At 44.5% G+C, this 13,930-nt stretch overlaps 1 protein-coding gene across 2 annotated transcripts in view; it reads left to right on the top strand.

Moving 5' to 3' along the window:
- The window catches only part of LOC132392320 (disintegrin and metalloproteinase domain-containing protein 9-like), a 134,686-nt gene extending 127,832 nt beyond the window's left edge, over positions 1–6,854 (top strand). For both annotated transcript variants that reach the window (XM_059966145.1, XM_059966148.1), the window contains 2 exons: positions 2,256–2,320; positions 5,051–6,854. In XM_059966145.1, coding sequence (XP_059822128.1) covers positions 2,256–2,320; positions 5,051–5,108 — 123 coding nt within the window. In that variant the 3' untranslated portion in view covers positions 5,109–6,854. The remainder of the gene's footprint in view (positions 1–2,255; positions 2,321–5,050) is intronic.
- Positions 6,855–13,930: the final 7,076 nt, after the last annotated feature.

Genomic DNA, 13,930 nt, shown 5'->3' with positions numbered 1-13,930 from the left:
GGGGGAGAGATCAGATATGCACATGATACTGCAAGCACAGCCCAACCAAAGTTTTATATAGCTTCATCTGACTCTAGTACTCAACGGTCCAACTAATCAAGACAGTGTCATTGTAATGGCACCTTCAGTGGGCTATGGATCTGGGCCGAAAGATCCCTCTGTACATCAGTGCTGTTCAGGGCCTGCCATTTTATGAGCGAACACCAGGAAATCTGCAGATGCTGCAAATTCAAACAACACACACAAAATGCTGGTGGAACACAGCAGGCTAGACAGCATCTATAAGGAGAAGCACTGTCGACGTTTCGGGCCGAGACCCTTCATCAGGACTAACTGAAAGGAAAGATAGTAAGAGATTTGAAAGTAGTGGGGGCCTCTTTAGGAGCTTCCCCAGGTGATAGAAAGTTGTAATTGTCCACCGAACAGGATGGCTTCCCAAGTTTGTCAGAACTTCCACCAGGAATGTGAAGATGCAATCAACAGGCAGATTAACATGGAGCTCTATTGAAAAAAAAAGTAGTGGGGGGAGGGGGAAATGTGAAATGATAGGAGAAGACCGGAGGGGGTGGGATGAAGCTAAGAGCTGGAAAGGTGATTGGCGAAAGTGATACAGAGCTGGAGAAGGGAAAGGATCATGGGACGGGAGGCCTCAGGAGAAAGAAAGTGGGGGGAAAGCACCAGAGGGAGATGGAGAACAGGCAGAGTGATAGACAGAGAAAGAGAAAAAAAACAAACAGCTAAATATGTCAGGGATGGGGTAAGAAGGGGAGGAGGGGCATTAACGGAAGTTAGAGAAGTCAATGTTCATGCCATCAGGTTGGAGGCTCGGTATCAGTTTCGCCAATCACTTTTCCAGCTCTTAGCTTCATCCCACCCCCTCCGGTCTTCTCCTATCATTTCGCATTCCCCCCCCCCCCCCCCCCCACTTTCAAATCTCTTACTATCTTTTCTTTCAGTTAGTCCTGACAAAGGGTCTCGGCCCGAAACGTTGACAGTGCTTCTCTTTATAGATGCTGTTTGGCCTGCTGTGTTCCACCAGCATTTTGTGCCTGCCATTTTATGTATGATTTCCCCTTGGATTTGACCCTCCAGAATGCATTATCTTCCACTTGCCCAAATAAAACTCTATCTGCCATTTCTCTGCCCATATCTATAACTCATCTACATCTTGGTGTGGCTTTTGACAACCACCTTCTCTGTCCACAACACCACCAATCCTTGTGTCATCTGCAAACTTCCTAGTGCAGCTATCTACGTTGTCATCCACATATGTCCCTGCAGTGATTGCTGCAGAATACCACATATCTCCAAACATCCGGCATGAAAAACACTTCTCTGCCACTATTCTGTCTTCTGTGGCAAACCAATCCGAGTCCAAACTACCGAGTCATCATCGATTTCTGTAACTTTCAATAACCAACCACTCCACCCCCTTTGTTGTCTTCCTCTCACCACCCTCATAAACCCCCTCTCCTCCGCAGCTATTGCAACTGATCTCCCCTCCCAGCCTCCTTCCCATTATTACGTGCTCCACTGTCCTCTCCAATATGATTCAGCCCCTTTTCACTGCAACATGCCACCTCCCAGCTTTTTATACCATTCCCACTGTCATCCTTCCTCCCCCAGCATGTCTATCACACTCCTCAGCTGGATCCACTTCTCACCCACCAGCTCTGTTTCCCTTCGCCTTTTTACATTGGCTATCTCCTCCTTTCCTCCCTGGTGAAGGGTCTTGACCTTCATTAATCCTCCATTTCCCTCCCCTGACCAGCTGAGTTCCTCCAGCGCCTTTCTGCATTGCTACCAAGTCAGCGTGGATCGCATACATGAGCCTACCGTGCAATACCTTGTCAAAAGCCTTACTAAAATCCATGTAAGCACCATTCACTGCCCTGCTCTTATCTTAATTTACTCAAAGAGAAACTGAGTCAAATTTGTGACCGACTCTGAATGTTGTATTTCTACTTGTCCCTCCTCCTCCTCTGTCAGATTCGTCAACCTCAGTGTGGGGAAAACTCACCCCTGAGATCTCCTCGAAATCTGTTTGGCATTTGTATGAAAATAAATAAAAGTGGGCAAATACTTTACAATATTGTCATCTCCACTTGCCATATGGCATGCTTGCTTAGTTGCTTTCAGTTCTGATTCTGTACTATACCACAGAATCCATTTTATCGGCTTATTCAGTGGATGAATTACTGGGAGGCATTCTTCTGTTTCTACAAATTACATGATTTTATTTTTTTTTTAAATAGGCTGGTCCAACGAGGACAGCAGTGCCAACATATGTAAACAGACCACCACAGCTGACACCATCCAGGTATGTTCCTTCCTAACTATAAATGTATGTACAGTATTCCCCCATCAGTGTTAAAAGTTGGTCACTTGTCGGTTTCAAGTTCCATCTTCCTGTCCCCCTTTTTCTTTCTAACCCCTGGTTCATTAGAGCCTGGTTCTGCCAGACGAGAAGCTAGCTGGTATTGTTTGGAGGTTTCCCCACTAAAAGCCATCTGAAGTACAAATGAGAGCCATTGGCCTGCTTTTTGTGTTCTGTCTCTGGTTGTCTCTTCAGTAATCCTATCGTCCTGTTTCTGGTGCCAGCTGCCGTGCTGGCGGGACAGCCATGGGTTAGGGTCCTATAGCTCACTCTCCCTCTGATTCAGAGCATGTGTGAGGGAAGCAGTTCTGAATAAGATCCGTGAACAAAGCTAGACAGGTTAGCCAGACTCAGTTGGGGCAAAGAAATTTGCATTTAATCAGTGCCTTTCATGACCTTGGGGTATTGCTGGCATGGAAGGAGATCTGAACAGCAAGACACCAAATGGGACCATGTTTTCCTCAGGTCCACATTCCTATCTGTGCAGGAGACTGCAGAGATTCACTAGGTCTGGAGGACTGTAGTTAGGGACAAACGCTGGTTAGGCCTGCCTTATTTTCCCTGCATCCAAAGAGGCTGAGGGATGAGCTTGTAGAACTATATAAGATGATGAGAGGCAGAGATAGGGTAGATAGTTGGAATTTCTTTCCCCTGATAAGGAGGGAGGGGTTATCAAGTGGTCTTCGTCTTAAGGTGGGAGGAAGGAGTTTTAAACAGGATCTGGGATGTATGGTTTTTACACAGAAAGTGGCTGATGCTTGGAGCATGTCACCAGAGGAGTTAGTGGAATAAAGTGTAATTGCAATGCCTCTTCAGGCACTGAAATAAGCAAGGTGTAGAAACAGACAAATGAGATTAGTGCAGATAAAGCCAGTGTGTAAGTGATGAGCCAAATAGCCAGGAGGCCTGTTTCTGTACTGAATTTCATTCTCTAGCTCATCATGAATCTTCCTCAGTTTTCTGACTATTTACTTCAACCCTTTGAGGAAGAGCATCTATCAAAGAGAAAATCCTCCTCTTCTCTGTCTGAAGTATGTAACCCTTTTTTTTAAAGCAGTGGTGGAAAAGACTACAACAGATATAATTTGCCGATGAGGAATATGTATTGGTGAGGCCAACATGCGAGCTCCAATACTTCACCGCTTGCCACAAGCTTCACTGCAAGCTTTTTTGTGTGTACAAGTTATCGCAGGATTTGCATGGCAAAGCGTGCCATGTTCTGGATGCAGGCTTGCAGTTTATATTGTTATTGCCATTCTGTACTCAGAGTATCAGTTCACAGCTTCTGATGTTGTGCCGTGCCTTGAGAAGAGGGGTAAAGGGGGCAGGATGGGCCTTCCAAAGCAGTCGTTGGAAATACAGTGCCTCTCTGGACAGGGGAACCCTGGGACCTCCGTTTTCAAATTGTCATCAGCTTGAGTTATTTTATTTAGCGGTACAGAGCAGCAACAGTCCAAAGAGCCTGTGCTGCCCAATGACATCTATGTCATCTCATCTGTATGTGTCTGGATTGTGGGAAGAAACAGCAGCCCCCGGAGGAAATCCACGCAGTCATGGGAAGAAGGTAAATATTCCTTACAGACGGTGGCTGGAATTGAACTGGGGTCACTGTAGGAGCATTGCACTAATGGCTCTGCTGCAGTGCCACTCCTCTTGTATCCCCCATGACCTTTCAAGACTCCAGACATGTCCTTGGCACCTGCTTAAGTTCAACTGCAAACATAGTGAAAGGTTGGATGTGAATTTGTCTGGAAAGCCCACTGATTCCAGCTCCACTTCTATCTGTGGCGGGGGCACACTTGCAAGCACAAATATTCTTGTTGTTATGGACGGAGTGAATAAGGTGGGATGTTTGGTTTATTTTGGTGCATTCACCAATTCTCCTCAGATCCTAACAGAGTAAAGTTGCTGCTGTGCTCTCTTCATGATTGTGTCAATATGTTGGGGGAGAAAGGTCAGCCTGTCGTGTCACTGATTTATCTTGCGTTTTGAAAGTTGCAATGCACTGGCGTAGTTTTACTTCATTCTTTTGCTACCCAGTGTTACATTAGTCCCAGTGTAAGCTCATGGCTAAATGCACCAAAGGGAGAATTGCTGGGCTTGTGTGAGAGGGAGCTGAAGAGAGTGGGATCAATAGGAGTTGGCATGGGCTTGATGATGGGCCAGATGGGCTCCTTCAGTCTAAAGATGCAATAAAACCTGGCTCATGCATTCCCTTCAAACATGAACATTCTACCATTACATGTGCGTGTAAATTCCCATCAGAGCTTGGAAATCATGCAGGAAAAGTACCACGAACTCGAAGTGTGGGATGACCGACTTTTCTCCCCTTCCCAGTGCGCTTCTGGGATCTTGATTCACAGATTTGGGATGTTGTGTGAAATTTTGCAGAGGTCTGTTATTCTGGGACTTCCAAAGAAGCATCACTTCCCTTCAAGTTATTGTTTCTGTGATCCTAGCTTTGAACAGGAGCTTGCCTTTGAAAAGTGAAAGAATGGGTGTTTTTGGTCAAAAGGTTAACGCCACCCACACAAGTTAACTGGGATATTCAGGATAATATTGTTAATCAGGATAATAAGCTGAATTACTGGGTTATTTCATTACTAAATCTGGGCATTGTGATAACTTTGTATTTATCCTTTTGAAAGTGTTTTTTTTTTCATTAAATTCTAGGCCAGCACCAGCTCGACCTGTGCCTTCAAGACCTGTTCACCCACCCCAGAGGGTCTAGCTTATTATTACACTTGCAGCGTAGCTACTCTGTCTGGATAGTCCTATGATCAGTGCTCAGTATACTCTGCCCCGACAAGCTCCCTGAGTGTCAACGGACTTCTGTCTGAGCCAGACTGATCAGCAGGATTTTCCTGCACTGTACACGTGCTTCACTAGTTCTCAAGAAAACGGAGTGTCTGCGGTTCCCAGTCTCTGAAGGAACATAGCAACTGAATACCTCTTACGTGTCTCTTTTTTTTAAAAAAAATCATTATTATCTAGAGTGATTATGTTGTATGCTTTAGTTACTTTGAAGAAACCCTGATGTTACTACGCACTGGCCACGAGTGGTCACCAGCTATCAGATACCCAAATGCCCAATAGAACAGGAAGGGAATAATCCATTACTACTGAGGACTAATCTGAAACTTTTAACTAATCATGTCCCTCCATAGATGCTACCAAACATGCTGAGTTCCTCCAACACTTTGTGTGTGTGTGTGTGTGTTTTGCCTCAAATTTCCAGTATCTGCAGTCAGGATTATCATCAATGATGTAGCATGAAATTTATTGTTGTGCATCAGCAGTACAGTGCAAAACACAAAATATACTCTAAAATACATTAATAATGCCAAGGAGGAATAATGAGGTAATGTTCAGAGATTTGTGGACCTTTCAGAAATCCAATGGAGAAGCTGTTACTAATACGTTGAGTTTGGGTCTTTAGATTTCTGTACCTCCTCTCCGTCTCTTGTAACAAGAGGTTATGTCTTGGATGGTGAGGGTCCTTAACGATCAATGCTGCTTTCTTGAGGCGCTGCCAGACTAATATTGGTGCAGCTCTGAGCCATGTTAAAGTAAAACCTTTTAACACTACCATAATTAAAAAATAATAATAATAAAGTAACTTCCCCAAGTCCTTTCGTTCACAAATTTAAATTGGCCTGCTGTTCTGAAACTGACCTATTTTTTTTTTGTAAAAGAATGACAAAATTGGCCAGAAAACTAGCCCAGTGCTTTGCTAATTTTGGGTTCCTGCAACATAGTTTGAACAGGAAAACTTATAATCTCGGTTAATTATTTAATTGGGAGATAAACAACATTCTAAATTGCATTGGGTTGATCTGTTTTTAAGAAAAAGGCTAACATCAGCATGACATTTTAAGATTAAGACTTACTGGAGTTCAAGATTGAAGTTACAAAGGTGGCCAGATATTTTGGGTCTTTGTCTTTTGGGTACTTTGGGTCATCTGAGTTTCATGCAAGTTCATCAGAGTACTGAAACAGGTTATATTTTGTATCAGTAATAAGGATATGAAGGCTGTACCTTAACTATGGGCTGTGTGATCCACCAGTGACCTTCCTGAGAACAACAGGATGCTGCAGCTAAAAGCTTGGGTGTTTTTACAAGTGTATTATCTATTTTTAGATTTCATGCATATATTATACAGATGAATTTAAGTGACACCCTTGGAGTGAATTGGAGCTTGGAATCCAGGTCACAGTGTTTTGTAGAATCTTCGGAGACAGCCTTGCTGGTCCCTGCAGATACCCCTGGAGATGCCCCTCATTGTATATCCTCTATCTTTTTTCACTTGAATATTTGCACTTGTTGTTTTACAATGATTACTGTATATCATTTTCAAAGATACTGATTATTTTTTCTTAAGAGATGTAAAGAAGTTATGCATACATAAATTACAGATGGCTTTTATTTAATCTGTACAAAAAGACAATGATGCAATAAAGATGATTTTTTTTCTAATATGAAATATTCATTTAAACTGATCTGCTAGGGTGTTTTCTCATCGGGGGTGGAGAGGGTCAGCAACTTAAAATTCCTCAGTGTTACCATTTCAGAGAGTCTGTCGTCAGAGAAGTGACTACTCCAGTGGCTGTCCCCCTTAATAATAAGTATTCCTCTGAGTACTGTTGGGGGGGTATGGCCAACCTGCGGGAAGTAACAGCAGTTGTGGCTCTGGCACAGAATCTGGCCCTGTGGCTCAGAAGGGTAGGGAAAGGAAGAAGATGGCAGCAGTGATAGGGGGCTCTATAGTTAGGGGGTCAGACAGGACTCTGTGGACTCAAGAAAGAAACGCAGATGGTAGTTTGCCTCCCAGGTGCCAGGGTCCGGGATGATACTGATCGCATCCACAATATTTTGAAGTAGGAAGGAAAACAGCCAGAGGTCGTGGTACATGTTGGTACCAATGACATAAGTAGAAAACGGGAGGAGGTTCTGAAAGAAGACTACAGGGAGTTAGGAAAGATTTAGATTTCTGAACTTTTGGGACCTCTTCTGGGGCAGGTGTGACCTGTACAAAAAGGACGGGTTGCACTTGAATCCCAGGGGGATCAATATCCTGGTGGGGAGATTTGCTATGCCTATTGGGAGAGTTTAAACTAGAATTGATGAGGGTGGGAACTGAACTGAAATGACGGAGGAAAAGGAGGTTGTCTCACAAATAGAGAAAGCTTGGAGACTGCAAAAGGGAGGATAGGCAGGTGATAGAGAAGGGTTGTGCTCAGTCTGATGGTTTGAGATGTGTCTATTTTAATGCGAGGAGTATCACGAATAAAGTGGTTGAGCTTAGAGTGTGGATCAGCACTTGGAACTATGATGTTGTAGCCGTTACAGAGACTTGGATAGTGCAGGGGCAGGAATGGCTACTTCAAGTGCCAGGCTTTAGATGTTTCAGAAAGGATAGGGAGGGAGACAAAAGAGGTGGGGGTGTGGCTCTGCTGATCAGAGATAGTGTCACAGCTGCAGAAAAGGAGGAAGTCATGGAGTCTATGGAGTCTCTGTGGTAGAAGTTAGGAATAAGAGGGGGTGAATAACCCTACTGGGTGTTTTTTTATAGATCACCCAATAGTAACAGGGACATTGAGGAGCAGATAGGGAGACAGATTCTGGAAAGGAGTAATAATAACAGGGTTGTAAACATAAAGTACACTGCAGATGCTGTGGTCAAAGCAACACGTATAACACGCTGGAGGAACTCAGCAGGTCGGGCAGCATCCGTGGAAACGAACAGAATGTTTCGAGCCGCGAACCTTCATCAGGACTGAAGAGGGAAGGGGCAGGGGCCCTATAAATTGATAATAACAGGGTTGTTGTGTGAGATTTTAATTTCCCAAATATTGATTGGCATCTCTAGAGTGAGGGGTTTAGATGGGGTGGAGTTTGTTAGGTGTGTTCAGGAAGGTTTCTTAACACAATATGTGGATAAGCCTACAAGAGGAGAGGCTGTACTTGAGTTGGTATTGGGAAATGAACCTGGTCAGGTGTTGGATCTGTCAGTGGGAGAGCATTTTGGAGGTAGTGATCACAATTCTCTCTCCTTTACTTTGGAGAGGGATAGGAACAGACAAGTTAGGGAAATGTTTAATTGGAGTAAGGAGAAATATGAGGCTATCAGGCAGGAACTTGGAAGCATAAATTGGAAACAAATGTTCTCAGGGAAATGTACTGAAGAAACGTGGCAAATGTTCAGGGATATTTGTGTGGGGTTCTGAGTAGATACGTTCCAATGAGACATGGAAAGGATGGTAGGGTACAAGATCTGTGGTGCACAAAGGCTGTTGTAAATCTAGCCAAGAAGAAAAGAAGAGCTTACGAAAGGTTCAAAAAAACTAGGTAATGATATGAGTTTGATTAACAGGACTGGATGTTACAATCCCTAAAGTTTCTGCACTGCACTTGACTTGAGTGGAAGTAGTTCTTAAAGATGACCACTAGATGATGTTACTACCATTATGATGCATCTTCAGATGTGTACCTTGCTGTCACTGGGTGTTTCTGCCTTTTATCATGAGACACCCTCAGCCGAAGCAGGCCCACCACAGGCTGATTAGACCTGGGGGTGTGTGTCTCCAGATGGTCACTTGGCAGCCCAGACAGCATCCATTCTTTCCAGCCACAGCCAGTGACTGCTCATCTCGGCAGCATTAGCAAGTGCTTTGATTGCCTTCCTATGGGCCTGCCCACTGACTCCTACTTTCCTCAGCAGCCTTAGGGTGGAGCTGGCTAGAAGATCATAAGGCTAGCAGGAAGGAGCTTAAGAATGAAATTAGGAGAGCCAGAAGGGGCCTTGAGAAGGCTTTGGCGGACAGGATTAAAGAAAACCCCAAGGCATTCTACAGATAAGTGAAGAGCAAGAGGAGAGGACATGAGAGAATAGGACCAATCAAGCGTGACAATGGAAAAGTGTGTATGGAACTGGAGGAAATAGTGTAGGTACTTAATGAATAGTTTGCTTCAGTATTCACTATGGGTAAGGATCTTGGCGATTGTAGGGATGACTTGCAGTGGACTGAAAAGCTTGAGAATGTAGTTATCAAAAAAGAGGTTGTGCTGGAGCTTTTGGAAAGCATCAAGTTGGATAAGTCACTGGGACTGGATGAAATGTACCCCAGGCTACTGTGGGAAGTGAGGAAGGAGATTGCTGAGCCTCTGGCAATGATCTTTGCATCATCAATGAGGATTGGAGGGTTGCATATGTTGTTCCCTTATTCAAGAAAGGGAGTAGGGATAGCCCAGGAAATTACAGGCCAGTGAGTCTTACTTCAGTGTTGGTAAGTTGATGGAGAAAATCCTGAGAGGCAAGATTTATGAACATTAGGAGGGGCATAATATGATTAGGGATAGTCAGCATAACTTTGTCAAAGGCAAGTCATGCCTTACGAGCCTGATTGAATTTTTTGAGGATGTGACTAAACATATTGCCGAAGGTAGAGCAGTAGATGACGTGTATATGGATTTTAGCAAGGCATTTGAGAGGGTACCCCATGCAAGGCTTACTGAGAAAGTAAGGAGGCATGGGATCCAAGGGGACATTGCTTTGTGGATCCAGAACTGGCTTGCCCACAGAAGGCAAAGAGTGGTTGTAGACGGGTCATATTCTGCATGGAGGTCGGTGACCAGTGGTGTGCCTCAGGGATCTGTTCTGGGAGCCCTACTCTTTGTAATTTTTATAAATGACCTGGATGAGAAAGTGGAGGGATGGGTTAGTAATTTGCAGATGACACAAAGGTTGGGGGTGTTGTGGATAGTGTGGAGGGCTGTCAGAGGTTACAATGGGACATTGATAGGATGCAAAACTGGGCTGAGAAGTGGCAGATGGAGTTCAACCCAGATAAGTGTGAGGTGGTTCATTTTGGTAGGTCAAATATGGTGGCAGAATATAGTATTAATGGTAAAACTCTTAGCAGTGTGGAGGATCAGAGGGATCTTGGGGTCCAAGTCCAGAGGACACTCAAAGCTACTACGCAGGTTGACTCTGTGGTTAAGAAGGCATACAGTGTATTGGCCTTGTTGCAGCTACATAGGACCCTGGTCAGACCCCACTTGGAGTACTGTGCTCAGTTCTGGTTGCCTCACTACAGGAAGGACATGGAAACCATAGAGAGGGTAGAGTAGAGATTTACAAGGACGTTGCTTGGATTGGGGAGCATGCCTTATGAGAATAGGTTGAATGAACTCGGAGCAACGGAGGAAGAGTGGTGACCTGATAGAGGTGTACAAGGTGATGGGAGGTATTGATCGTGTGGATAGTCAGAGGCTTTTCCCCAGGGCTGAAATGGCTAGTGTGAGAGGGCACAGTTTTAAGGTGCTTGGAAGTAGGTACAGAGAAGATATCAGGGGTAAGTTTTTTACACAGAGAGTGGTGAGTGCGTAGAATGGGCTGCCGGCGGCAGTGATGGAGGCGGAAACAATAGGGTCTTTTAAGAGACTCCTGGATGGCTACATGGAGCTTAGAAAAATAGATGGCTATGGGTAAAGCCTAGGTAGTTCTAAGGTATGGATACGTTCAGCACAACTTTGTGGGCCAAATGGCCTGTATTGTGCTGTATGTTTTCTGTTTCTATGTCCTGGGCCCAGCATGTAAGTACAATTACAAAGGACCACTTCAGCACCTCTACTTCTTTAGGAATTTGTGAAGATTTGCCATGGCATGTAAAACTTTTACAAACTTCCATAGATGTGTGGTGGAGAGTATGTTGACTGGCTGCAGCACAGCCTGGTATGAAAACACCATTGTCCTTGAGAGGCAAATCCAAGCCCATCATGGCTAAAGCCCTACCCACCATTGAGCACAGCTACATGGAGTACTGTCACAGGAAAGCAGCACCCATTGTCAAGGATCCCCACCATCCAGGTCGTGCTCTCTTCTCACTGCTGTCATCAGGAAGAAGGAACAAGAGCCTCAGGACCCACACCACCAGCTTCAGAAACAGTCATTACCCCTCAGCTAACAGGCTCTTGTATCAGAGAGAAGATTTCACTCAACTTCACTCATTCCATTGCTGAGCTGTTCCAACAATGGATTCACTTTCAAGGACTGTTCGTCTCATGTTCTTGATATTTTTTGCTCATTTATTTTTATTATGTTTTTCGTTTGCGTTTGTACAGTTTGATGTCTTTTGCACATTGACCATTTGCCCATCCTTTTGGGTGTGGTCTTCCCACGATTCTTTTGTTTCTTGGATTTACTGTCTACACCCACAAGAAAATGAAACTCAGGGTTGTACAGTATATGGTGTCATCCTGTATATGTACTTTGATAATAAATTCAGTTTGAACTTTGAGAGATTTACAGCAAAATGTATAGTTATTGGTCTGCTGAATAAAGTGAATAATATTCACATCTTCAATAAGTATTTACAACATTGTGCAATTCCTCCGTGCAGTAACTGCTTAATAAAATGTGTTTCAATTTCAAACCTAAATACCCTAAATCTCTGCATGTGAATAAACCAGCCAAGGACTGCTTTACACACATCGGGGTTAATGTTAAAAAGGGAGGGGAAGATGCTTCAGATGGTGGGAATAGTGAGACCAGTCCCCCACTTCCTCACTCCACTCTGGTCAGTAAGTTAGGAGAAAATTACATACCAGGCTACTCAGAGACGGGTTCATAAATGCAATGGCACTGGAAACGTAATAGGGAAATGAGCTGGATGCACTTGGCAACTCAGGCAGCATCTATGGAGGGAAATGGATAATAAACATTCAGACTTTTCAGAAAGAACTGCGTATTTACTGAGAGAGAGTGGAATAGGCCTTTCCACACCTTCGAGCCCTGCTGCCCAGCAATCTCCCAATTTAATCCTAGCCTAGTCACGGGACAATTTACAATGACCAATTACCCGACCAACCGGTACATCCTTGGACCATGGGAGGAAACCCATGCGGTCAGGGGGAGAACGTATAAACTCCTTACAGGCAGCAGGGGGCACTTTAGTGGAGTGCACAGGAAATTGGAGGTTCTGTGCGGAATATCCTCAAAAAACAGTGACAGGGAGGAAATGTTGCAGTATTCTTCTGTTCCCCCGCCTCCAAGCCCATGGTCTTGACCTCTCAGGAGCCCGAGAGCAGCAGATGCATTGGCAACACTCCGACAACAGGTTCTCCAGCAAGTCGCATGCAATTCTGACTCGGAACTATGTTGTTCATTCCTTATTAGCAGTGGGTCTTCCTTTCACCACAATGGGGCCACTTTCACCAGAAGGAAATGCCTCACCGCCACTTTCCCGAGGGCAGTTAAGAAAGGACATTTAATTTGGGCTTTGCCAGTGGAGCATGAATGATGTTACTGATGATGCATATAGACAGGAAAGACCTCAAAGAAATCTGAATATTTTGGCCTGTAAGTTTGATTGCTGTACTGGTACATTTCCCCAGGTCCCTGTGTGTGTAACCTGTGAACCCCAACCTTTCTACCGCTGTGCTTTTGGATTGCGTCGTTCGATGTACCACCCTGGCCATTCTCTTTTCTCTCTTCTGCCAGCTGCAGCATGAAAACCAGGATGTTTGGACTTCAAAACAGCTTCATCCCCACTGTTACCAGACTTCTGAACCAGTCACCCCATTCACGTCCCCTTCCCAGTGTTGCTGCCACATTCCCAGGCCCTTAATTCTACATTGTCTGCTATTGTTACCTTTCCCTTTCTGCACTGCTTCAGTTTGCACGACTGTACTTTGTTGTTTGTGCTTGTTGCTGTCTTTATTCTTTTACTTACTATTACCATGCACATTGATTCCTCTGTGAGCTTCACAACAGCAAGGAGTTTCAACATACCCCAGATAATATGACAATAAACCGCTCTGAATCTGGGTATCCAGTGAATCCTTCCTCTTACCTGACCAGCTCTGAATCCCATAAACACCGTGTGTAGAAAGAGAGAGGAAAAAACTGCCGAGGCCCCAAATTTCAGCCCCATCCACAGACGTTCTTCCCCAAGAGCTTCCCACAGTGAATCTTTGCTAATGCCAGGAATTCACTGAAACTTGCAGGTTTTTTTGGTCTCTCGGATGTTATTAAATGCAATATGAATACACAGGTGATTTTTCAGATCTCACCTGATACTGCAATAAGTTTCCCAGTTAAGTTACTATGTTTGAAGGGAGAGTGGAGAAGCACTGGTCAGTCTGAAGTGAGCGCAGTCCCTAATCGTGCTGAGTTAAACGGGAGAACTGGAACTGAAGCAGCAAGGGAGCATGTCTGAACCATTAGCTTATCCAGATAGTGGACCGTCAGAGTTTTACTGCACTAGATATTTACACTTAATGGTATCCATAACAGCACTGAAACAGAGAGGACAAGGGTGAAGGAGTGTAGTAGTTATTTATCTGCTTTTACTAGGGAGGAACAAATCCAAAGAAAGGCGCCACCATAGGAAATCTGAAGCACAGAGAGTCGCCTTCCTTCAAGACCGAAACAATAGTCAATTGCAGATTTCAATGCCAGGAAACCACTAGGGACTGCACTCAGACCAGCTGTTCATCTCCCTGTCACACCCGAAAGGCCCTTTTGTAAACCGGCCAGACAAGGTGTGGCT

Source organism: Hypanus sabinus, chromosome 1 (assembly GCF_030144855.1).
Source record: "Hypanus sabinus isolate sHypSab1 chromosome 1, sHypSab1.hap1, whole genome shotgun sequence".
NCBI lineage: Eukaryota > Metazoa > Chordata > Chondrichthyes > Myliobatiformes > Dasyatidae > Hypanus > Hypanus sabinus.
The sequence above is the reverse complement of the archived record's forward strand: the minus strand, read 5'-3'. Positions and strand labels throughout refer to the sequence as shown.